Source organism: Callionymus lyra, chromosome 13 (assembly GCF_982586985.1).
Source record: "Callionymus lyra chromosome 13, fCalLyr1.hap1.1, whole genome shotgun sequence".
NCBI classification, from domain to species: Eukaryota; Metazoa; Chordata; class Actinopteri; order Syngnathiformes; family Callionymidae; genus Callionymus; species Callionymus lyra.
The window spans coordinates 12,456,562-12,483,484 of NC_141830.1; the positions used below are offsets into that span (position 1 = coordinate 12,456,562).

The window sequence follows — 26,923 nt, forward strand, 5'->3', positions numbered from 1 at the left end:
CAAGTTACTTTTTAAAAAACTGGCAGGTATTAAAGATTCATTTTAGTATTTTATGCTATGCTATGCTATGCTATGCTAACGTTTTTTTATTTATGTTGCACTTTTCATCATTCATTACCTCGAAGTACTACAGCAGATTTAAACACAGGTAAAGGAGACAGGTCATGCTCAATGAAAAAATAAATGTTTATTTCTGGAAATTAACAATTATAAAAATGTAAAAAGTTGAAATAGAAAAATACTGTAATAATGTATTCTGAGTAAGAAACTCTCAATTATGAAACAACACTGTTTTTTATCCTTAATTGTAATACTTAAAGACTCACTTTCTCACTCAGTAAACACTGCAACTTGAACTCTGAACGATACAAACAACAAAATGGTAAAAGCTTTTAGGGGGAGTTTTAAATTTCAAGATTGGTTAAACCTTTTTTTAGGTTATGGTTATTTGAAGTAGGGTTTTCACCAGCAACCCATTAGTCAATGAATATTTAATTTACAGCACCTTCATACATGATGGATGAGAAAAGTATTTACAGTTAAAAAAGAACGGAGACTATGATGTTTGCCAATGATATAGTGATTTGTAGTATAAAGGTGTGGAAGGGAAGCATGAGCCTTCTCTGTGAGCTCATCTTCAAATAAATGTTGGATTATTCGGTTGAATATTTTAACCCGAGATGATCATCAGCGGCTGAAGACTTTAATAACCTTCGCCGTGACCTTTCCTCTCCAGACCAGCGTCACCATAGAGATCCGATACCAGGCGATGGACGGCTCCGTGGGAAGCTGGAGTGATGGAGAGCTCCTGGACGTTCCAGACGACCGCGACGGAACGTTCACGTTCGAGACGGACAGCCTGTTGTCCAGTCACGGATCATCGGCAGGTCGATCGCTGCAGGGATCTATACCCACCTTCAGAAAGTGAGTGAGACCAGAAAATTGGGGTTTTGTGCGAAGATATTAACTCATGCTAGTCTCTCATTTATTCAAATATATAAAAAAATAACATGTTTATACCTGTGGAGTTTTTACATTCTCCAGGAATTGTGTGGGTTTACACCGGGCGCTCGATTTACCTCCCACGGAGGTTGGTTAAGTATTCTGAATTGAGCCTGGGGTGTCCTCCCCGTCTCACCCTAAGCAGCTGGGATAGACTGCGACCCTGAAAATGGAATACAATTCTTTTTACAGCACAGTGAGAGTGGTCAGTATATAAGTATATCATTTCCATCACAATACTTAAAGGTTGAATATAACATTTCACATGTTAAAATGTTTGAATTATTGAAATGTTGTTTTTTAAGAATGAATTATGGAATTCAATATTTTATATACTTTAATGTTGAATACGTTTTTCTAAATAACTGAATTTGAAACATTTGAATGTTTTTGTTTAATTATTAATTAAACATTGCTTAAGCATAGAGTTGGATGTTCTCATTCTAATAATTCAACATTTTTATGGTGAATTTAAAAGGCTACAAATAAATACATTTATTAATTCATTTAATTATTTAAAAGAAAAAGATCATTTTTAAATTATCCACATTAAAAAAAAACTAAAATTCAACCTTTCAATTTACAAAATATGAAATCAAGTATTAAAGAAAAATACAATCTTTATTATAGAAATGACTGAATTCAATTTTTCAATGCTTAACAACATTTCAATAAAAAAACTAACCTTTTTTAAAAAGAAAATTCTATAGGCAAACCTTAACCTGAATCTTAAGTGAGCTTCCTCCTGCAGTTATACATGATAACTTTGTATCAGTCTGTCGATGGACTGGTGAACCAATAAGTGAAGGACAGTGACCTTTTAAAAGGAAGTCCTGCAGCTAAATCACCTTTTTGGCATTTCTACGTTTTTTTCGAAATCTTAAGTTAATGGTCGGAACAGTTCGAGTTGTTTCCTGTGCTCATCATAAGAGCAGCCGCCATGCTCCAATAGATTCTTGAACAATGCCTCTAACATTTACACGAACAGGAATAGTTTCGCACAAAGGCTGTTATATAAGTGAGTTATAAAGTGTTGGTCTCACACAAAGCCTTGTCGCAGGCTGCACGGCTTCATGGACGACTGCTTCTGTTTCTGCTGAATACCATGTGAAACCATCATCAGTGGGTGGAATTGATTTCCACTAAGTCTGCTTTATTGTTGGCACTTGATGAAAAGTGTGTGTGTTCCAATGACTCGGTGTGTGTCGCTTTTATTTAATCCACACACGGTGGCTTGATGAAGAAGATAAAGTTGACTAAACTAAGTAGGGAATGTGAAAGCATTCGTTCCTTTGATTGGCGGTTCTTATCCTTGAAAAGATTGTGTTACCATGACAGCAATTTGGCTGCCAGTCAGTGTTTTAAATGGCTGTCGAGTGTCTTTTGTCTCCAGCTGAGTTAAGAAGAAAATATCAATAATGTCATGGACTCTGATGCGATCTTGGATGGATTGATGTCCCGAGAAAGGATTTTTAACTACCTGTGATTCTTATCTGGACTTGGGGTCGCTCACTTTGTATTATCTTTTATCATTAATTAAAGCTGCTATAGTTTTACCTTCTACAGCAGGATTCTCAAAGTTAACTGGCCCCTAATTAATCTTTTCCATCCTAACTTTATAATCCAAGCTATTTACTATTCCTTCTCACTAGCTTGTTTTAAGATGCTCGGGAATGAGCGCAAAAATTAATCGAAAACTTCACAAACTTGAAGATCATGCCAGTTTGCATATTGTATTTTGAAGGCAAATGTTTTCTGTATTATTTATATAAGAACTCCTTTCTTCCCTACAATTGTTTGAGGCCCTCCTATCGCCCCCTGATGGCAACTACTTTTTTAAAGTACTCCTCTAGACAACTGTTACTTCTGTACCTGATGTTATCTCCCTCTATGTGTTTGATTTATACCTAAAATATTGTTCTTAGCTCTTTTGTTATCTCTGGGTCAAGATGAATGACCTCCCTGACTTCCATAAATATATGTAATATATAATATGCAGTAGAGGAGGTCATTCACCTTGACCCAGGGACAACACAAGAGATACATCAAAAACATTTGTTTTTGGGCCTTCGAGTCACCTTGACCCAGAGACAACACAAGAGATACCACAAACACATTTGTTTTTGGGCCCCGGGGCACCTTGACCCAGGGACTACACAAGAGATACCTCTAACACATTTGTTTTTGGGCCTTCGGGTCACCTTGACCCAGAGACTACACAAGAGATACCTCTAACACATTTGTTTTTGGGCCTTCGGGTCACCTTGACCCAGAGACTACACAAGAGATACCTCAAACACATTTGCCTCAAACATTTTCCTAAGTAAATAATAACTGTCCTTTTACCTCTTGATTCGTCCAACAGTCATGTCTTCTAACGTGTGTTGTGCGCCCCCTATGGGTCCCCACTTACTATCAAGTAGGATCAGCTGCTGATTTTCTCCTAAGACCCGGGAAATTAAAATGATCTCAAAGAATATATTGAAGCACGTCTTTCAATCACGGACAGAAGCTGCAGAAGCTGCAGAAGCTGCAGAAGCCATGTCGTAATTAAAATCTCTGCTCCATTCCATTCGAGATGCTTCTCGAATCCGGACGCTCACTTCTGAAGGATCTGCTGGAGACAAATTGTCCTTTTCTCCTGCCTTATTCTTAAAGTCTGTTGAGGCTCCGTGTTGTGGCAGGTTGAATTTGTGCTTCGCCAAGAAACATCCAGTGATGTCGGCAACTAAGTGAGTTTCAGAGAGATTAAGTAATTCCAAACGGATGAAGTCAGCGCCTCTGAACTACAAGCACAAATGCATTTTCTTTGTCGCTCGTTGGAAATTGTGTAAACAGTCTCGGTTTATTCCATCCTCTGAAAATACAAATGAGCTGTTTGCATTCTAAAAAGCCCTTGTTGATAGTGATGAAGCGTTAGTGTCTGTGGAGGAAAATTAAACTACTAATCTCACAACAGTTCCCAGTCAATTCAAAAGAATTTACTCCCTTATTATATGTGCACTGAAGTTTTCTGTGTTGGCCGTAATTGTGGGGTACTGCATTAAAGCTGTCACAGTGAGTTGCTAGATCCAAACTTCAAGCGATTGTAATCTAAGAAAGTACAGTTTTATCACTGGCCCAAATTTATAAACCCTCCTGAAAAAGTAACCATAGACATGCCGAATGCTAAAAACAAATGGCCTGATTAAAGATGTGCTTCTGAATAAAACTTTATTAGTCACTTTAAAGACGAGAGAACAGGATCGCGACCTACCGGTCCTTCCCTAATGTAGCGTGGGTAGATCACATGACTTAAAAATAGATTTCAGCCTTTCATTCATCCCGTGACTTGATTGACATACAGGGCAAGTTGAGGAAGAATTAAAATATTGATCAAATTTAAAAGAGTTAATTAAACAATCTATCATACTGTAAGTACATAAAAGACAATGGGGCGGCCGGGGGGGGGGGGTATTTCTGATTGAATTATAGAAGAATGAAGGGGTTTAATGAAAGAGTCTCTTGCTCTTCACACTCTGCGCACAAAGACGTCAATAAAAATGAGAGTATGGAAAATGTAGAACATATTTTCTGTTGCAATCTGACAGCTTGCAAGTGTAAGCTCAGTGTCTAGCGACAGAAAAACGGTTGAACCAGTGAAGCGTGACTTTGCTGACACCCTTGAACATAAAGCTTTACAGCCGAGGTTTGGTCGCTATATTATAACAATTATACGCTGAATTTAATATTTTCGCTGAATGGAAATGTGTCATCAGTTTTGTTTAGCTCAAGAAATGTGGAAAGTCCACCCCCCCCTCTAATTGGTTTTGGAGTTCTGTTGTTTCAGTTTGAGAGAGTTTTCACCCTGTTTTTCGCTGATGTCATTGGTTTTCATGGGAGCTACAACAACCTGAGTGTGTGTAAGCAATTCCATGCAGTTTTTTCTGATGTCAGACTCAGACGATGAAGACGTGCAAACAAGTCTCGGGGGATAAATCCTCCTTCCCCGTCCTTCTGTGTTGAGCCATATCGTGAGATGATGGTCCTTTTTTTTCTTGATATTTCCAGTGGAAAGATAAATAATCTCGCGTCTCAGAGTCGCTTCAGTGAACGCAATTTTTTTTTCAGGTCACTTGACGCAATAACACTGTGAAAAATGCAAGAGAGCTTTTTGAAGTCCATATTAATATTTAAAAGTGATGGAGTCTTCTTGGAGAAAAAAGAAATCTCTCTTGTGTTTCCCTCATTTTAGGCAGAGATAGTTGAATATATTAGTATTACTTATGGTGTTAATTGTGCCATTCAATATAACTGTATACATTTACATTGTTTAAATAATGTATTTAAAACATTGTCTATTGTTTTGAATCCCACTCGAAGAGGTTAAAAAGCGGTGTATGGACGATGATGTTTGCAGATGATATAGTGATTTATGTTGGAGTGAGGAGGTGAGGTTGAGGGTATGGTGACACATCACTAATCACTTCGCAGGATGAGTAATCCAAGGAGGAAGTCGGAAGTAAACTGAAGCCTCTGATAGGGATCGAGACACGTCTTGATCGGGATTTAATACTGGAGCCCTTGTTCAGTGACAGTTTCCTTTCCAGGGCCAAATAAAGAAATCCCAGTCGCTCTGAAACATGAGCATCTGTTGGAACTGTTTTTGTTCCCGCGAGATCCATTCAGCTGTTCTCGCAGTGAAGAGCAGTCACTATATATCGATGAATTATTAATAGCTGATGGAATCTTCTCGCAGAAGAATTTCATCCATATAGTGTTGGTGGCGACTGAGAAAGTCCAGAAGACGGCGACGTGTTTATGAATCGAAGCTCTTTGGAACGTCAGCAGTAAATGTTGGTTTGAATTTATTTGGATTTAATGGAACATATTGATTGTTGACTTGTTGAGAATCCATGAGCTAAATTTCTACTTTCTTAGATATTGATTCAGGTTAAAGAAATGAAACTTAAAAATATATATATATATATATATATATATATATATATTTATACACTGCGTGCAGATTTATTAAACAAGTCAGTATTTTGACGACATTGTCCTTTTTATATATATTTTCCAGCTCTAATTTGTATGAACTTGAATTCCAATTGGATTTAAGCATAGAAGGTGAAGTGCATTTGTATAATAAGAGAGGGTGTGGCCTAAGGAGATCCACATCCTACATCAAGTCTGCACAATTGTTAAGAAGCTTCTTTTCCTCAGCAGAATGGGCCAGAAGAAAGATCTCAGAGACTCTGAAAATTCCAAAACTGTCAAATGAATTGCAGAGGGATCAAACGCATTGTTGCAAATTCCCAACAAGGACCATGAAACGTGTTGAGAAATAAAGATGCAACTGCAAAAGATGAGAAGAGAGATGAGAGAATCAAGTGAGAGGCTACTAGGAACCCATTATCCTCCATTGCAGTCATATTCCAGAACTGCAAGCTACCTAGAGTGACCAGAAGTACAAGGCGAGGGTAAGAAAGGCTGAAACAAGACCCCCACTGAATAAGACACATAAGATGAAACGTCAAGACTGGCCCAAGAAATACCTGAAGACAGATTTTGAAGAAAGGACAGGTTTTTATGGACTGATGAGATGAGTGTCACTCTTGAAGGACCAGATGGATGGGCCCGTGGTTGGATCAGTAATGGGCACCGATCCGACTCAGGCCGGGTGAAAGTGGAGTACTGGTGTGGGCTGGTATTATTAAAGATGAGCTGGTTGGACCCTTAAGGGTTGAAGATGGACTAAAACTCAACTCCCAAACATGTCAGTTTCTATAAGAAACTTTCTTCAAGCAGAGAAAGCCTGCATCATTTAAAAAGACCATGATTTGTATGCAGGACAATGATCCATCTCATGCATCCAAATACTCCACTGCTTGGCTATAGCCAGTAAAGGCCTGAAAGATGAAAAAAATAATGACATGGCCCCTTCCTTACCTGACCTAAACCCGATGGAGAACCTGTGGGTCCTTATTAAACCAGACCTTTACAGGTATATGTATTTTTCTGCATTTTCTAGAGTCAAGGAGTTGTTCATTTTTCGTGATATGAATTATTATAACCATTTATTCATCCATTTATTCATCCATCCATCTTAATCAATATATGTGATTGTTTCGTTCATAAATGTATCAAAGATCATGAGATTCTAAGAGATGAGAAGTGTTTTAAAATCTAATAATAGTCAATATTATTGGCTCATGTGTTTCTCATTAGAGTGAACTAGGCAGATACAAGTGCAATAATCCGACACCTGTAAAATGTTCCCAGCCTGGCGCTGCTGCAGATTTGTTAATATAATCATGCCCCAGATCTTTCATCCTCACCATTAACATATGTAGAAAGTCAATTTATTCTGCTATCATTTATTATTCAGTTGCACACAATCGGCCTCCAGAAGTACAGTGCAGCGCAAGTTCACGTTTCAGAGAATGTAGACGCGGCTTCATAGCTCTTCAGTTTGGAATGTGACTAGACTTGTGTCCAGAGGTCGTGTAAGGTCGACCCCGCAGTTACAGCCATGTGTTAGTTCAACACGTCAACTGATATTGAATAATAAATGGGTATTTTGGAGAAACTGCCTAAATAAACATAATAAGTAGTTTAGTAATGATGGAAAAAAAACGGAAAAATCAACAAATACAAATATAGTTTCCACATTAAAATAATACTTTTACTGAATGTAAATTACTAGGAAAAAGTGAATGTTAAACAATGTCTTGCACACGGTGGTGCAGTGGTTAACACCATCGTTAACATCAAGAAGGTTGCCGGTTCGCTTCTAGGTCGGGAGGGAGGAAACTTGTGAGCTTTCGTTTGTATGTTCTCCCTGTGTTGCGTGGGTTTACTCCGGGCACTCCCGTTTCCTCCCACACTCCAAATATACAGAGGTTGATTGGGAAATTGTCCGTAGGTATGAGTGAGTGTGTGAATGGTTGTGTGTCTTTGTGTGCCCTGCAACAGACTGGCCTGTCGCTGTGTTCTATAACATGATCGATACAGCAGCACTGAATGCACATTTGCTGCTGAGCTTCTCTGCATCCATTTGTGATAGTATTTGACTTTCCCATTGCACAAAATTAGAATTTCTTCACACTGCAGATGAGGAGACTGCTCTCCCACTGCCCTCCCCACTCCCTCTCACCATGTTCCCTCCTGTGGTTCGACAATTATTGCATCATTTACATAACAAAATGAGTGTCCACAGGGGGCTTGCAGCCAATGGGCTCTTGCCTGGGCATTCTAGGGAGAAAAGCCAAATGGCTCTTCTCTTGTGTTTAACTAATATGATTGACGGACAAATTAACTCGGACAAGTTTGTTTTTTAGTGATAATGCTTTAGAAGTTACTTTTTAATTTTAACCCCAAAACAACAAAATTAAAGTCAATACATTTGTGTGATTACATTTATATTCAGCTCTACTTTCACTTTTACTTTCAGTTGAATGGAGTTTTAGGCTGTTGAATACACCTTCAAACGTGCCCTTAAGTTTAAGAGATTTTAGATGTGCGTCCTTGTACTCCGCTGAAAGACTCCGGGGATATGGTGAGTCAGAAGAAAGTGAAGTATTTGATGTTTGAGTTTGTTGAATACGAAATAAAGCCGACAGCCCAGAGTGCTTGTCTCGATTTCAAAAGATGCTTTCAGTTTTGATCAAAAATAAATAAAGTAAAACAGTCTGGAACATGACTCTCATGCAACATTGAGGTGATTAAATTATTTCCTTAGATTCTTGATGGAGTGTAAAGTAGCCTCTCATTTATGAGTCATCAATAAACGACCACTATATAGACCAATATACACAGCTATTTTTTCTCCTTGCTGCATGTATCCCCTCAAAAAAACGTGACACCTCACTGAAGTAGCTGTAATGCTTGTATGTTATTTTTGAGAGACCATTATCTCCACTCAAAGTCACTTTGTATCTTTTTCTGGGAGACAAAACAGACTCTCAAAGTTCACTCCTCACCTAAAATGATATTCTAAAACTCCTTCTAATGGCGAGGTTGGCTCCCCTCCATCTTTCCTCATCATGTCTCCTCCCTCTCTCCTCTCTGTATCACCCACACATCCATCCAACTTCCACCTGGCAGGTGAGTTTTAGGAACAACTGTTCAAGAGGATTTTTGTTTTTCCGTTTAAAGGAGTCTGCACAGTCTTTTATGTGGTATGTATTAAAAAATATGTTTTGTATTCAGTTGAAATAGCTATAATAAAATAACTTTGATTCTTAGAAATTGCCGTCATTTTATTTTAATTCTGTTTTCATCTATTAAACCCAAAACTGATTTAGGATAATTTTAAATCAACGGTTCATACAGCAGTATTATATTTACCAAATGTCATTGTAACATTCAACACATTTTCTGTGTTTCATTATTTGTCATTTAACAAATTTTCTTTTGGTTGATATCTTATCACAGCCTCTTTTAAAATGTAGCTAATTGTTTACTTCAGGCCTCATTTAAATTTATATATCCAATTTATTTTTATGCTTCTCTTTCCAAATACGCTGACGCTTTAATATTTGAGCTTTAATACAGATTTCTGCTCTTAAACAAGATCGAGGCTGATTCCCTTCAATCCTTCCTGCTGGATAAAAGTGTATTTCTTGATTTTTAGTGTCCATATCTAAAAACAAATTGGACAGTCACAGTTTTTCAATTATTAACGCCGCTCATTTGTCGTGGTGCTGGTGACATCAGCAGCTCTTTGTGGTGGAAGTGAAATGCGATACAGTTCATATCAATGTGGAGACACCAGACACCATTGAGATTGAGGAACTGTACAGGTTCTGGTTCTACCGAACGTAATGAAAGAGTTCTGCAGCGATTCAAATTCCATGACCCGAGAGTCAGACGCTCATAAGAAAAAGAAGCTTAATGAGTCCCTGCGAGAACGTGTGAAACGGAAACTTTAATTTGACTTGAAGATCAGTGGATCAGAACCAGGAACATGGTATCAACTTGCTCGCCTTTTTTATATCTTCACATCTGCTGCGTCTCTTGGTTTCTTGCAGAGCGGGGAAGGGAGTTTTCTCAGCCATGAAGCTCGGCAAGAACAAGAGCTCCAGAGACGATCACAAGAGAGGAGGTGAAGCCACGCTCCGTTTATCAACCTTCCCTCGACAACATCTCACTGGAGACGCGAAATTGTGCCGGTTTCTCTTTTGTTTAGTTAATTACAGGTCAGCGGGGGACGTTCCAGTCACAATAGTGAAGAATAGAGGGTTGAAAACTAACAGAATGTAAAGGTTCCAATGTATGGAAGAGTCATCGTGAGAAATAATGCTGTGTATATAATAGTAACGTAACACATAGTAGAAATATCAATGGTCTTTATTTCTCTATCCCAGGGGTGGGCAATTCATTTTTAATTCATTATATACTAGGACTGTTACACAAGGGCTGTCAACTCAGGGAAAAGGAAGAGAGAAATAAATTATTTAATATGATGGGAACATTTTTATTTATTTCATTAATTAATCTATTCAAGATTAAAAAAAGAAAACTCATTGCATATTTGATTAAATTTAATTTCTATTAAGTGTTAAATCAGAACAAAGTTATCTGAAGACACCGTTTACTGAATCACAGTGTGGCATTTATTTATTTATTACAATTTAAAATAAAATACATCAAACACAATCGTTAATATGTTATTATGCCAGACAATAAATGATGTAAACTTTAATTTTAAATAAATTTCGTTAAAAAATGGATATAAATGCACTTCGTAAAATATAAAAACAATACCAATAAAAAGGAGAGAAAGGGGTAAAAGGAGCTTCAAAATAGAATTTAACAAGCTTTATGTAGAGTTGTTTTAGAGAGTCAGAGTGAACAGGTCTGTTCTAGAGAGTGTCTTGAACAGTAGCAAAAATAGAACAAATAACATAGATTAATCTGTATATTAAGTGTTAAAATGTGCTTGTGTAATTGCAGTGTAATTTGTTAATGCCAGCACTGTGTACATGGTTATGGACTAAATGGAATCCTAAATATTCATACCATATTAATGTGTAAAACAACAATATTTTGTCATATACAGTATTCAACTTCAAGTACATTTTTTTGTATTGTGACTAGGTATGTTAGGATTTTTGGAACCATCAAAACCTTGTATCATAAAATATAGAATCCATTCCAGGGGGGCCAGTTTCCCTGTCACCACTCCAAACAACTTTTCCCATAATGCACTGCATTAACAATCTTTAAAGGTGGCTTTAGAAATTAAGTTTAAAATAATGCATTCTTTGCTGTCCAGCGGATGAACCGGCAGTCTTGGACATGGAGGACCTGGACAGGAGGGCGATGCGTCTCGCTGGGATGCTGGAACCAGACACCATCTCCTTGGCCTCCGTCACTGCTGTCACCACCAACGTCTCCAATAAAAGGTCTGTGTACGCTGGTGGTGTCTGCTCACTGATCCATGAATTCAGCAGATTTCTTACATGATTCAAGACATTTTAGTATTAACCTGACCAGTGTGTTTGACACTTCATCACTTCTCCATTTTCTTTAGGTCCAAACCGGACATCAAGATGGAGCCAGGTTCTGGACGACCGGTCGATTATCAGGTTTGTATTGATCAGATGCTTCGTGAACCGATGCTAGCGGGTCAAAGGCGGTGATTTGATGAGGTGATCGCAGCCAATCAAAAAATACTATTTATTAATAGTAATAATATTTAGTAATCATCATCACGAGCTCAGAGTTAAACCAAAAAAAAAGATTTGTATTGTTTCTGACTCGCTTTATTTTCTTTAATTACTCTCTAAAGTTCCAAAAAAAAATATTAAAACAGAAATACACAGGACATAAAACAACAACAACAACAAAAGTAATAATCTAAATAGATTAATCAAGAATAAAGACAAAACATTTTTTTTGTTAATGATAGGCATACATTTAAAAATAATAATAAATAATAAAGTGCCAGCATACGCTGTCGAATTAAACTTAAATTAGGTAGTTAAATTAAAATAAATGGTATTTATATTATGTTCTACACTGTTTGATTCAATGTAAGTTTATTTATGTTATAGTATAGTTACATTTTTTACAGCTTTTTTCTATTCTCCTTATTACTTGAAGTGATATTTAATCCAAAATTCAACTCTCAAATTTTTTTCACTGACCCTCCTATCGACTAAGGTTGGGATTATAATCTGTGTATTTTTTTGAGTTATGATGTCCAAAACATGCATCAAAAAACTTTATACTCCATCCATACTGCTCGTCTGTAATGACCCTTTTCTATTAAAGCCTTGCCATGTGGAATTGTTTGAAAATAAATTAAACAAGTATATATTTTGAGTTCATTTGTAGCGGATGATCCCAGTGTCTCTGCACTGACGCTACGATCTGTCAGTGGTTTGGTGTAACATCCCTTATATTGTAAATGGTTATCCAAGTGGTCGGAAAGAGAGTCAACTGGACTGTGTAGAGTTCCATTTTATCTTATCATAATAAGCCTTTTTATGTGTCATTCTTTATTTATATTGGCCTGACCGCCCACTATAACCTGCCCGATCCTAAGTTACCCAAGAATTGCCCTGAAGGCCATTTGAACTTTTGAATCCAGGACCTTATTCTTAAGAAATCTAAGTTATAAAAATGCAGCCCGGAGTGAACGACAACTCTGCACCTCCTCAACTTGCAAACTACTGACATTAATGTTTGGTGTTGGTCTTCTATCTCCATGTATTTACAAAAGAGGTCATCCTTGGTTTAGACTGCATTTATTTTGTAACTATCAAAGTCCTAATTAAACCACAGGGACTGTACTTTGATGCAAAAACTCGCAGCCCAGATTTAGTCGATCCAACATAAGTCAGAGAAAATGAAGTCAATTAATGCTCCTTGATTCTGCCAACCCTCGGAAATTACGAATGCAACTCTGAGCGTTTTCCCTCTCGGGGAATTTCGGGTTCCTGCATTAAAATCTCTTCTCCTGACTCCAGATCAGCATCACCATCATTGAGGCGCGGCAGCTCATCGGCCTCAACATGGACCCCGTGGTGTGCGTGGAGATCGGGGACGACAAGAAGTACACGTCGATGAAGGAGTCCACCAACTGCCCGTACTATAATGAGGTGAGACTCCTTGAAACGGTAATAGTACATTAAAAATGAATTTGAAAGTTATTACATTGTAATATTAAAAGTCTTTACTCTGATTTTATATTCCACTTTTAATTTTTTTAGCAATATTTGGGTTTATAATGTAAAACTGCTAGCTTTAGCATCGTTAGCAATTTAGCACTTCAGTTTACGCTGTCAGCTGTCTATTCTCCACTTAATTGTTTAATAAAATAACTTCATAATAGATATGTGGTGTTATACTGGAGTACCCAGGTCAAATCTTAACTGCTGTTTATGACAACCTCAAGAAGAAGTTTGTAAATACTGTAGCTATTTTAACAAAATAAAGTTTGCTTCCAAGCTAACTAACTTTTTGTTTAGCTAATGTTAGCTTAATATAGCTTAATATAGCCAACAATAACTTTGTTAAAAATAAAATGACACATTAGCGAGATAAGGAGATGCATGTATTAACAGCTTTTAAAGCTAATTTTGTGGTTAGAGTCCGTTGTTTAGCAGGCATTTAACATTTCTTTTACTGTATATCTACCATGTAGAGTTACATTTAATGTCTTATTTTCTTGGTGAGAAGACCATTAGTTTATTTGTACAAATACATTTGATCACGATACAAAGTATGACTTTACTTAAGTAAAACCTTGTTAAAATCACAATGTATTTTCTTTACTCGCAGTATTTCGTCTTTGACTTCCACGTCCCTCCCGACGTCATGTTTGACAAGATCATCAAGCTGTCTGTAAGCCCCCGGAACAATATCTTTTTCAAATACTTTGATGTACTGACCCGTCAAAGTGTGATTCTGCCTGCAGGTGATTCACTCTAAAAACCTGCTCCGGAGCGGAACCTTGGTGGGAAACTTCAAGATGGACGTCGGGACTGTTTACTCGCAACAGGGTACGTCACCAGTAGGGGTGTTGGAAAATATCAATATGGTGATATATATTGCGATATTATTTTCTACCATATCGATATTCCAGAATTACATATTTTTTATTTAAAATTAATATGCAAATATTCACGCTGTGTTAATTTTTGTGTTGCAATTTAACTTTTGCCTGCTAAATGGCAGAAATAGTTTTGTCCTCCAGAGCTAAAGAAACATAGAAATCCCACTAGATCCCAGTGAAGACTGAGGACAAGAGGATACAGCCAACTCCAGCAGCGTTTAAAGTTTATGTTTGGACATACTTTGGTTTTAAAACAAATTAAAGCACAAGTTACGACTTCGTCAAGAGTCATGTGGTCTGTCAGACCAGGTCATAGTCAAGTACTCGACAATACTACTAATATATACTTGTTCCTACAGCATCGCAATATAGTGTATTGTGATGCGTATCGTATCGCCACATTCTTGCCAATACACACCCGTAGTCACCAGTGAAAGACTCTCTTAATAAACTGGCTCTAAAACCCAAAACTTCAATTTCAGAACACCAATTCTACCACAAGTGGGCGATGCTGTCCGATCCTGGCGACATCACAGCTGGATGCAAAGGCTATATTAAGTGTGACATCGCTGTTGTTGGAAAGGGTGACAATATAAAGACCCCGCACAAGGCAAATGAGACGGATGAGGACGACATAGAAGGGTAAAGTTATAACGTGCTTCTTATGAATCTGGATTATTGTCCATGTGTGAATGGATTTAATTCTCTGTTTTTCCAGGAATCTGCTTCTCCCCGAAGGCATTCCCACGGAGAGGCAGTGGGCCAGGTTCTACGTGCGGATATATCGTGCAGAAGGTCTGCCCAAAATGAACACCAGCATCATGGCCAACGTGAAGAAGGCCTTCATCGGAGAGAACAGGGACCTGGTGGACCCATATGTCCAGGTTCAGTTTGCCGGACTGAAAGTGAGTCACCGATATTAACGATGTTCACCGTCCACGGTCTCGCTGTTTCACAGGTTGTTAAATGTATTTCAATAAAATCACTCTTGAAATCAAGGGATAATAAAACATCAGATAAACTCAAAAAGGTTCACACCCTTAATAAAATAAATAATAAATTGCTGTATTTGCTGTGGCTTATTGGAAAAAAAACAATTTCCCGAAGGAGACCTCCTGAGGGATCAATAAAGTTCTAACTTACCTTACCTTACCTTACCCCTACTGGTGGACTTTGAATTATACATCTATGTTGCTATGTCAGAAGTGGTCCACAGCTGTGATTGTTTGGCTGGGCGGCCAAGCATTATAAGAGCCGGTCCGGTCACTGTTACTGGGAGGTTTGTAAAGATGATCATCACTCACCACCTTAAACCTTTCTTATCGTACATATTTATGTTATTATTATATTAAAATGATATACGGTTTTGAGAGTGTATAAACTGTGTGAGAATATGGAAAATGTTAATGACAGTAGAGGTTGATAAAGAGTGTATGGAGGGATTATGAGACCTCAACGTTGATTTTAATAGTCAAAATTTAAATGGTTAAATGGTCTGGTATAGTGTGGTATACGCTACAAAACAAATCACCGGACCAGAAATCTGAACGATTTTGTTCCAGTTGCACGAGTTTTTAATGTTTTTATGTGCCGTGCTCCCACAGCATACAATATTTAAACATCTGTTCCCGCTCGTAATTTGTTGTCCCACTTTCAGTAAAAGTGTGTTTTTTGGTCGCCAGGGGAAGACTTCAGTCCAGAAAAGCAGTTACGAACCCATCTGGAACGAGCAAGTGGTGTTCACCGAACTGTTCCCTCCGCTCTGCAAGCGCTTGAAGGTCCAGATCCGAGACTCCGAAAAGGTCAATGATGTTGCAATTGGAACTCACTTCATTGACCTGCGGAAAATATCCAACGATGGTGACAAAGGTAAGTTAACTACCACTGATTATTAGAGATTAGTTGTCTGAACTAACTTGTAGATGGATGTCAGCGTCGATGAGTACTGCAGTGCAAGTTGTCTTTCCTCAGGTTTCTTACCGACTCTGGGCCCAGCCTGGGTCAACATGTATGGCTCCACGCGCCAGTACACCCTCCTGGACGAACACCAGGACCTGAACGATGGACTCGGGGAAGGAGTTTCCTTCAGGGCGCGGCTGCTGATTTCCGTCGCCGTGGAGGTCCTGGACACAGGATCTCCGGAGATCTTGAGTTCTGCTGAGGTGCAGGTGGAGTCGATCTCAAACATCTCAGAGGTGAGAAAACATAACCTATATATAATATTATAATATTATATTTGGAATAATTCAATTAAAGAATGTCTATATTGAAAGGTAGAATTTGTTTTTATTGAATAATTTAATGTAAATGTGTTTTTATTTTAATAATTTCATTTTAAAAATTGAATATATTCCAAAGAATCATTGATATTGATATTCTAATTCCAACAAAAGTTTTTCATTCCTAGCCTTTAAAATTCAACATAGAAATGTTGGTATAATATTGCCACCAGACAAGACAATACTAAAAGAGCTTTATTCAATTTAAAAGGATACAAATTAAAGAATAGGGTATAATATAATAACTGGCTTATTCTCTGTAATAATTTAAATGTGTTTGACTGTGTATTTGCATTTTTTTTGTTCTGCTGATTTTATCCTTTGTAAGGCGTCCTTGGGTGTCTTGAATAAATAAAATGAATTATTATTATTTATTATTTATATTGAATTTAGAAAATGAGAATATAAAACTCTATGTGTAAAAACTATTATTAAGATTGAATTCGATTTTTTAGATCTAATTATTTAAAAAACAAAACAAATTATTGAATTTAATTATTTTAAAAAAAAAGCTAAGTCAACCTTTCAATATAGAAATAATTGAATTCAATTGTTAAAAACAACAAAACACAATTTCAGTATTACAAATTTCAACATTTTAAATGTTAAATTCCACTATTATTTTTCCTAAAACTACAAATATACTACCGTACATCTCTCCTGCACTGCTCTGGACTACTGTTGTGTAGCCACTTCAACCATAATATCAGCAAAGCGTGTTGTTAACAGCTCTGTGGGGAAAATAAGTATTTGTTGTCTGACTCCTCCTGGTGTTATCTCACCGTTTGACCTCCAGCGTTGTATTCTTCCCCTGGTGAGCTCAATGAGGCGTTCAACCCTTGATGCTGCCATCACCGGAGGGTCTTCACTGAAGGAACCCGTGGCTCATTATCTCTCCTCTGTTTATGTATCTAATTGGATTATTAGAAGAGAGAACCTGAAGCGTAACAGTGTATTTAAAAACATATTTTAAATGTTCGGTATTGATGTTGAAACTCCAGGTGCTCCACACTCAAAAAGAAAAAGGTAAAAAAGAATGATAAGATGCGGAAAAAGGAAAGTTATTCTGTAATTGTATTTTATTTAATTGTCATTTCAGTTTTAATACATTCTATTTATTTAAATTTACTTGTGCAATTTTCTATTTAAGCTCTGGATATTGCCAAACTAACATTTAAATATATATTAAAAATATATATTGAGGTACAACATAAATTATGAAATAGTAGATGCTGTAACAGGCACAGTTTTTAACTTTATACATTAACAATAACCATTTAAATATGACAATTAATTGCTGTGGGTTCGAATGAAACGTAATACGAGCTATCCCCTAGATCTAGATTTTAAATAGTAATGAATGAAATATAGACCTGGAAATGATATATCAGGTTAAGGCATAAATGAAAATTAAAAATGGCTTTCTATAATTGTAAATTATTTAATAGATCTGCAGCAAATACACAGAAGTTAACATGATCTATATTTCGACAGAGTGCAACAGGGAAAATGGAGGAGTTCTTCCTGTTTGGTTCCTACCTGGAGGCCACCATGATTGACAGGAAAATTGGGGACAAACCTATTTATTTTGAAATAACAATAGGTAAAACACACACAAAAAGAATATGATCTGATCATTCCACTGCTTGAGAATTCATGCGATCTCTCAGGTAACTATGGCAACCAGATCGACGGCGTGAGTAAACCATCGTCGGTAAAGAAGAAGAAGAAAGACGGTGAAAATGAAGAGGAGGAGAGCGAGCTGATAATGAACTCCAGTGAGGACGAGGCTGAAGAAGAAGGCGATCTGGCCTCCGTGTCGACGACTCCCATCGTGAAGCCGGTCATTACAGACAGGTCAGAGGTCGATGGTTCGTCGCTCGGATTAGGTCGGGTCAAAGATAATGTCACTCATGATGATAAGGTTCCAGGGTTGAGTCAGGACTTGGGTGACTTAGGTCAGTCTGTCAAACTGAGCCTGAGAAACCTGGGGGTTGTATTTGATAAAGACATGTCTCTAGTTCAGCACTGCAGAAAACTGACCAGAAACTGTTTCCTTCAACTGAGAAAAATCTCTAAACTTAGGAAAATGTTGTCGGAACATGATCTGGAGCTTGTAATCCATGCGTTTGTTTCTTCTCGTCTGGACTATTGTAACAGTTTGTTTTCATGTCTTAACAAGAAGGATCTGTCTCGTCTGCAGTTGATTCAGAACTCTGCAGCGAAAATTCTGACCCGCTCTAGTAGAAGAACTCACATTTCTCCGATCCTTAAAACTCTTCACTGGCTTCCAGTTTCTTTCAGGATCAACTTTAAAATTCTGGTTCTTACTTTCAGATCCATTCATGGTCAGGCTCCTCCTTACATCACTGATCTGATCCAACCTTACACCCCAGCTCGGGCTCTGAGGTCTGTGGATCAGAATCTACTGATGGTTCCTCCCACACGGTTCAGGACCAGAGGAGAGAAATCTTTTCAGGCTGTTGCTCCTAAGCTTTGGAATGATCTTCCTCTCTCTTTGCGCTTGATGGATCTACTGACTCCTTTAAGAAACATCTTAAGACGTTTCTATTTGTTCAGGCTTTTCCTTGATTTTCTGGAACTCCTGTTGTGTTCTCAGTTTTAGCTTGACCTTTAAAGTATATACTTTATTGAATATTGTTTTGATTGTTTAAGCGCTTTGTGACCCTGGTCTGGAAAAGCGCTATACAAATAAAAATGACTTACTTACTTACTTTTTATCGTCACAGGAATTACTTTCATCTTCCGTACTTTGAAAAGAAGCCTTGTATCTACATCAAGAGCTGGTGGCAGGACCAGCGCAGGAGACTCTACAACTCCAACATGATGGACAAGATTGCCGACAAGCTGGTGAGTTAAACATGTTATACCAATGGAAGGATATTAGTTTGATACTTGAATTGAATATTATAGTGAGCAGGTGAAGAAAGATCTGGAGAGGTGGAGATATGCTCTAGAAAGGAGAGGAAATGAAGGTTAGTTGCAGCAAGAAAGGTGGAGGATTTTAAGTATTTAGGGTCAATAGAAGCAGAGCTGGAGTTAGCAGAGATGAAGATGTTGAGCTTCTCCTTTGGGGGTGAAGAAGATGAATAGGATCAGGAATGAGTCAATCAGAGGAATAGCACATGTTATGAAGATAAGGTGAGAGAGGCCAGAACGAGATGGTTTTGGTCATGTACAGAGGAGGGATAGTGAGTATATTGGTAGAAGGATGCTGGGGTTGGAACTGCCAGGCAGGAGATCTAGAGGAAGACCAAAGAGAAGGTTTGTGGATCTACTGAAAGAGGACATGAAGTTGGCTGGTGTGAGAGAGGGGGATACAGAGAATAGAGTGAGATGGAGGAGGTTGATTCGCTGTGGCGACCCCTGAAGGGAGCAGCCCAAAGGAAAAGAAGAAGATTGTCAAGGGAGCGTCAGAATGCTTCTGCCACCTTCTGTCCTATATAGCACATTGCCATAGATTTTCTTGTAAATACTAATCAAAGTATTTAACCCTTGTGCTTTCTCAGGGTCAAGCTTGACCTTGAGACAAAACAAAAATTATTTGAAAATATTAATTTCGCAAAGAGCACATTGTCTGTATAAAGAAGCTGCTTGGCGGAGGGCTGTGATCTCCTTAGTGCTTTTCTAGTGAAGCTAGACCTTGTCAAGATAATGTCACCTGCTGAAGATCTCCATTTCAATTCATACCTTAAGAAGATAATCCTGGTCAAGAGTAGGTCTTAAAAAGAAGGATACTTAGTGAGGCGAAATAAAACCAACCTACGTAAACAACAAAGCATATTATTATTTGAACAATGAATCCAGACAGAGGATTAATAATGAATTGGTGTTTCATGATGTTGAAAAGTCGCCTGGAGAAACGGTGGAGATCCATCTCAATATGTTAGGTGCCCATTAACCACCATGATAAAGACTCAACTGTAGGAACCACAGGCTCTTCTAATAGAAGTGCTCAGTTTAAACCTGAAGGAGGATCTTCGACGACCCCCACATCTGCCTTCTTCAATATCGTCCAGGCCTTGTTATGACGTGAGATCTTTGACAGATGATGTAGTTGCATCGTTAATGCGTCATAGATCGTGCTGTGATGGTTTGTGACCACTTACATTAACACTTGATTTCAACAGCACGAATCTTACCTGATACGTAATAAGGAGATGGTCTTTATTGGCTGCGATTAAGTATTTTCTGTATTGTTCTCTCAGGAGGAGGGATTGAATGATGTCCAGGAGATCATTAAGACGGAGAAGGCTTTTCCAGAGCGCCGTCTCCGGGGCGTGCTGGAGGAGCTGAGTGTCGGCTGCAGGCAAGTTTCATAATAACCACCATCAGTCTCAATCTGAGTCTGCAGTAGTGGTTTGCTAGTCAACGCAGAACCGATCCTTTAAGCGGCTATAAGACCTTATACAGTAAAGTGCTGAGTGGACATTTTCCATTCAAGGTGCTTTGAAATACTTCTGTTTTTATTTTAAGTATTTTATAACTTGAAAAGGAGGAAGATATTTTTCACACTGTTACAAAAAAGTGATTGTATTTGAACAACTGATAAACTTCATAAACACAGATTTCTTGGGATGCACTAATTGCCAAACCCTCCATACCTATGATGCCAAAAAGACAGTGAACTCCCATGATGCTTTTCTACACAAAACTCTATTTAGTGACAGCTGATTGGTCGCTACAGTGCTGTTTTTTAAATTCTACTTCTATATTGCTATATCAAAAGGGATCGTCATCGGCAATCGGTTGGCTGGCTGGCTGGCAAAGCATCATGGGAGCTTGTTCAGGTCAATAATACTGAGAGGGATTACACCTCATATCCATATGTTTAATTTGCAAGTACAAATAGATGTTTCTGTTTAAAAGTTTAAAAAATTGAACAATTAAATGTTCAGTGGTACGCGGATTTTGTATAATGTGGAGGGTTTTCAGTTCGTAACCCCCACGATAAACCAGGGACCATTGTGCACTATGGTTTACTACTCCCTGTGTGTGGTTTAGTGTTCTATGCTAGCATCATTTTTACTTGTCTCCCTGTCCAGTCGCTTTGTGACTTTGGCAAACAAGGATGTGAACCAGGCGGGCCGAACCAAACTTGATCGAGAACGGCTCAAGTCCTGCATGAGAGAAATGGTAAGTCCTTTTCTTCCTCTTGGGGAGAAATATGAATGAGAAAAAGAAAAAGTGATTATTTTACAGGTTATTAGACTTTAACTAAATTTAAAGTTTTTCTGTTTACTTCCCACAAAATGTTTTCTCTTTCATTATCTTCATCATTTATTTTGATCGATGGATTCTCTCCTTTATCTTTACTGAACCAACTTCAGTGTGTTCTCCAGAAAGCTCAGTGAAAACGCTTTTGACATTAGAACAAATCTGAACTCACATAATGAGCTCCGTCCTCTTCCTGCAGGACAGCATGAGTCAACAATCCAGGCAGATCCGAACACAGGTCAAGAAAAACACCGTCCGAGACAAACTCAAGTTGGTGCAGAACTTCCTGCAGAGGCTTCGATTTCTTGCTGATGAGGTGAGAATTAGATTCTTCTGCCTTGAGAGTTGATAGAGCACATTTATCAAAGCATTGGCAAACAGTCATATTTCATAAATAAACCAAGAATCTGGTGAAGGTCAGGTGAAACATGAAAGATGACAACACACAAATTGAGACACTTACGGTTAATGTTTTTACTGACGGTGTTGGTTCTCTTCCATGCAGCCGCAGCACAGTATTCCAGATGTTTTCGTGTGGATGATGACCAATAATAAGCGCATCGCTTACGCCCGCATCCCCTCCAAAGACATTCTGTACTCCGTAGTGGATGAAGAAATGGGAAAGGACTGCGGAAAAGTCAAAGCTGTTTTCTTAAAGGTAGATCTTTGACAAAAAGTTCTGCGATGAAAAAAAAATGTTTTCGTTTGTATTGTTTTTCCTTCTCAGTTGCCCGGGAAGAAGGGGTTTGGACCAGCAGGGTGGACGGTGCAGGCCAAGCTAGAGTTGTATCTTTGGCTCGGGCTCAACAAGCAGAAGAAGGATTTCCTGAGCGGACTGCCAAATGGTTTTGAGGAGATTAAATCGGCCAAGTCGAGTCCAGGCCTGCAAACCGTACCTCCCGTCAGCCTCGTCTACAACAGTGAGTGTTCTGACCCATGTGTGTTATCTATTATCACAGTCCGCCTTTATAATAATAAAAAGCTAATTATCTTTAACTAGTGGCATGTTTAAGTGTTTTATATCAGTGGTTCCCAAACACCGCACATTTAATAACGGCTCACGAAGTAAGAGGAAACGAATCATTTCAATTATATTGTATCGATTATTAAAGCCTAATTAATACCAATACACTATTTTCTTCCATTTCAAAATTAAGTGAAATAGTTTAAAAGTGTATGCATTTAACTTTTACAGGATGCGACATCTTATTTTATTGTATTTTTTATATCTGTACCTCGGTCCGTGAAAATCTTTAACCAGTCCACGGTGATAAAAAAAATGTTGGGCCCTGTTCTATATTATTATAAAAAATGTGATATCATCGAGGACTTTAAGGTCTTTTTTAATATTAGTTAGATTTTCAATAGCCGCAGCGTTTAAGGGTTATTGAGATCCTGTTTTTAATATCATTATAAATGCACAAATACTCAAATGGATGTTAAGAACTATAAAATGACTCCTTAAAGATCTTAAATCAATAAGCTTCTCAACTTACTAAAATCACTTTCTGACTCGAGAAAACCAGCGAAATCATTCATCTCACTACTTCACACGTCAGAAAGCATTTTTCTAGTTTCCTAGTTTCAGAAACTTGAGTATTAAATTGTGCTGAGAAGTCTTTTTAATTTCACTGTGACAGGATAAACCTTCAAGTAGTTACTGTCAGTGCCTAAACTCTTCTTAACTGCAGTGATTTGTAGTCATCGCTCTTTTGTAAGATCCCTTATGAAAAACCCTTGAGTGATTTCTCATGAATATGTCATGAATAGGTGATCATTAAAGTCTAGTCTTACCTCTTAACTGAACTGCCGTCTTGGCACATTTGAATGGTGTCAGGAGAGGAACTAACGTGAAGTGTGTGTGTGTAACAGTGAAGCAGGTCTTCCAGCTCAGAGCGCACATGTATCAGGCGCGCAGTCTGTTCGCCGCCGACAGCAGTGGACTGTCGGATCCCTTCGCCAGAGTCTTCTTCTCCAGCCACAGTCAGGTCACTGAGGTGAGACCTGCAGGTCGAGGCTGGTGTAGCCAGTAAAAGATATCCTCTCACACATGCTGGGTCTTCTCTGCAGGTCCTGAGCGAGACGCTCTGCCCCACGTGGGACCAGCTGCTGGTTTTTGATAATGTGGAACTCTTCGGGGAGGCCAGCGAGCTGCGAGACGATCCGCCCATCATAGTGGTTGAGATTTACGACCAGGACACTGTGGTAGGATTTAATGCAGCGACGCAAATGATTTGAATGTTTCCTTCTTCGATAACTAAATGTCTATCGCTCCTTCATCCATTCCTCTTGTGTGCTCACACCATCCTCCTTGCCTTAACCTCTGTGTCTACAGTTTAAAGTAAGAGTGCAAAAGTCTTAGTGTCAAGAAGGTTTCTCTATGAAATAAATGTACTGTATTTTCATTGGTGAACATGTTACTACATGCTACAAGTAGGGTGACCACACATCCTCTTTTTTCTGGACATGTCCTTCTTTTTGGGAGGTCCAAATGTCCAGAGTTTTCCTCGCGTCACACACCATTGTGTTGTGGCGAGCTTGATAATTAATGATGGGTCGATGAAGCTTCATGAAATAGTTTCTTTATTTTCCAATCCCACTAGATGTCACTCTCTCCGGCATAATCTATTGCTTTGAACAGCTTTTCTCTTAAGCCTCACAGCATTTTTAAACTGAGGGCGCCACCTATTGAGCTCCAAAAAATAATGACACTGTTTCATGAAGCTTCATGTAGTAAAAATCAGGTAGTAACTAGTTGATGAAGCTTCATGAATGTGTCATTATTTTCCAACTCCACTAGATGGTAGTCTCTGCGCTATTTTCCTATGTTTTTCCCATCATTTTTTGAAGTGGCGCCACCTACTGAACTCTAAACAACATGATACTGCTTCATAAAGCTTCATCACACCATCTCAATCTATTATCACTATTGATAATCCATGACGACTATCCATCAGTCACTTATTGCAAACTTTTTAATACAGTTTTACTCTCTCAACAACACAACTACACTAATTCTACCTGAATATCTTACCGTGGTGCTTTGCCGCCCAGCCAACCAATTACAACTGTCAATACGCAAAAAAAACAAGACTATTATCCTTCTACTTTTTTTTTATTTTTATTTAACAACTGAGTTTTTAAAATATGTTTGAGACTAGAAAAGATATTTTAAATTATACAAAGAACTATTATTATTGTTTGAGGAGATGTCTTTTTTTGCTCTTATTTTTGTTGTGAAAGGCTTCAGATAAATAAATATTGTTTATTAAAACAACTTCTCTAAGAGGCCTGTTTAACTATCTTCAGAATATTCGTTTAACTAGTTAAAAGCGAGTAAAAAACACTTGATTCGACACAAAATATTGTCGACCTACTCCTCGTTTAACTCCCTTCCCTTTGTCCCCCGACTGTCTCCGATCACTGTGTTGTTCAGGGCAAGGCAGAGTTCATTGGGCGAACGTTCGCGAAGCCCACGATTAAGATGTGCGACGAGCACTACGGCCCGCCGAGGTTCCCGCCCCAGCTGGAGTACTACCAGGTCTACAGAGGGAACTGCGTGGCGGGGGAGCTGCTGGCTGCCTTCGAGCTGCTGCAGGTACAAAACCCTGTTCTATGATGCTGGAGCAAACAAAAGTCATAGAACCTCAAATGTTCTTCTCATTTGCTCTAGAGTGATCATCTCATCTGTGTGTTTACTACAGCAAACCTCTGTCTTCAGAGCTCTGCTGTCATCCCTCTTTAAATATCCATTCTTCCGTGTGTTTTCGTGCCTTTTTTTCTTCCTCTACAGCTTCCTTTCGACTCCGAGGAGATCAGACGAGCTCTGATCGCTGTCCATAACTTTGCTGTTCCTCAGATAAAGGTGCTCTTTTCTTTCCATCTCATTCACGCCACTTTTTTTTTCATTCTGTTAAGCCTTTTCTTTCTCCATTCTTCATCTGCCGGGGGATGAATAGTACTGCCATTGATTTATTTCTCCCTGGATTAGGTCGGTCAAGGAGGAAGAGCTGATCTTCCGGCCCTTGAAGGACCAACAGATTCCGAGCGAGGACCCATTCTGCCGGTGCCGATGGGCATACGGCCTGTTCTGAGCCGGTATCGCATAGAGGTGAGGTTTTGTGATTTGCTGTATCTAGAGCCGGTGTGTCAAACACAAGGGGCCACAATTTTATAGCGCTCAACAAATTTAATATTTACCAAAACAGCCTTTAACATTAAGTATTAAATTGCCATTAGTTTACTGTTGTTAGAAGACTCTGTATAATTGTTGACATCCATAATCACTGTTTCTTATTGTAATGGAATCACTGCCGTTTTTATAGGATCAGGATACAAACATTAATTGTCTTCGATTTTGAGCAAACCCTTGAGCGGGCTACATAAAACGCCTTTGGTACCATGATTTTTGACAAAGCTGATCCAGAGGCAGACCACTGGGTCATAGGGTTGTTGGTTCATTCTGCACTACTGGACTTAAGATATGGACTAACTGAGATTTTATTTTTTTTACCATAAATCACAGCATGTAGTCTTTAGATAAATAAATAATCTCAACATCATTTAGCTGAGTTAGCATTTTCCTGTTTCAGTATTTTAAGTCACTGAGCTATTATGGTCTTTTTTAAAAACAAAATAAAGTTAAAGTTACTTATTCTCTGAATTGGCTGACTTGAACAAAGTGTTCCCACTCTCTGACCTAGGGCTGTTAGAAAATATCCATATGGTGATGTATCCCGATCGTCTTTTCCACAAAACTGTATTGGGTACTGGGCAATGACTGAGGACGAGAGGATACAGTCGACTCCAGAGGCTTTTAAAGCTGATTTTTAAACATATTTTGGTTTGAAAACAAATGAAAGCAGCTACGACCTTTTCAAGAGTCATGTGGTCTGTAAATTCTGCAACACCGGAGTCAAGACAGTACTACAAATATATCCTTGTTACTACAGTATCACAATATATTGTTGCCTCTGTGTCCTGATGTGTATCGTATCGTCAGATTCTTGCCTATACACACCACTAGTTGGACCTGCCCTGTGTTCTGGAAAAAGAGTCAAACTCACGGATAATTGATTCTCTTAGACCTGATTCAGTATGAATCAAACATGAGTTTGAAATGTATACTGGGTGTAAGACACAATGTTATCTAAAGATTATTTACTATCAATAAAAAACAAATGTATTACAAACAGATAATATGGATGTTTCTTTGCTGTTGCTAAAACATGGTGTTAATGTATTTGTTGTAAGAATCCACAGTACAGTTTAAAGTAGTGGTTGTGGAATCATCTCAAAATTCTCGTTAATACCGATAACTTGTGATTTCTTTTATTTCTGTGTTAGGATTCGATAA

General features: G+C 38.3%; 1 protein-coding gene across 10 annotated transcripts in view; it reads left to right on the forward strand.

The window, feature by feature from the left end:
- otofa (otoferlin a) overlaps nt 1-26,923 on the forward strand; it is a 73,688-nt gene that overhangs the window by 28,602 nt on the left and 18,163 nt on the right. For 7 of the 10 annotated variants that reach the window (XM_087804986.1, XM_087804993.1, XM_087804985.1 and 4 more), the window contains exons 5-28: nt 737-924; nt 10,017-10,090; nt 11,264-11,393; nt 11,522-11,576; nt 12,963-13,094; nt 13,777-13,839; nt 13,913-13,997; nt 14,533-14,692; nt 14,769-14,955; nt 15,733-15,919; nt 16,022-16,245; nt 17,824-17,932; nt 18,000-18,186; nt 19,080-19,200; nt 20,559-20,659; nt 21,396-21,486; nt 21,767-21,883; nt 22,073-22,225; nt 22,295-22,487; nt 23,440-23,564; nt 23,638-23,772; nt 25,004-25,165; nt 25,361-25,432; nt 25,559-25,678. In XM_087804986.1, coding sequence (XP_087661112.1) covers nt 737-924; nt 10,017-10,090; nt 11,264-11,393; nt 11,522-11,576; nt 12,963-13,094; nt 13,777-13,839; nt 13,913-13,997; nt 14,533-14,692; nt 14,769-14,955; nt 15,733-15,919; nt 16,022-16,245; nt 17,824-17,932; nt 18,000-18,186; nt 19,080-19,200; nt 20,559-20,659; nt 21,396-21,486; nt 21,767-21,883; nt 22,073-22,225; nt 22,295-22,487; nt 23,440-23,564; nt 23,638-23,772; nt 25,004-25,165; nt 25,361-25,432; nt 25,559-25,678 — 3,171 coding nt within the window. The remainder of the gene's footprint in view (nt 1-736; nt 925-10,016; nt 10,091-11,263; nt 11,394-11,521; nt 11,577-12,962; nt 13,095-13,776; nt 13,840-13,912; nt 13,998-14,532; nt 14,693-14,768; nt 14,956-15,732; nt 15,920-16,021; nt 16,246-17,823; nt 17,933-17,999; nt 18,187-19,079; nt 19,201-20,558; nt 20,660-21,395; nt 21,487-21,766; nt 21,884-22,072; nt 22,226-22,294; nt 22,488-23,439; nt 23,565-23,637; nt 23,773-25,003; nt 25,166-25,360; nt 25,433-25,558; nt 25,679-26,923) is intronic. The other 3 variants (XM_087804988.1, XM_087804994.1, XM_087804995.1) reach the window with 1 other exon arrangement.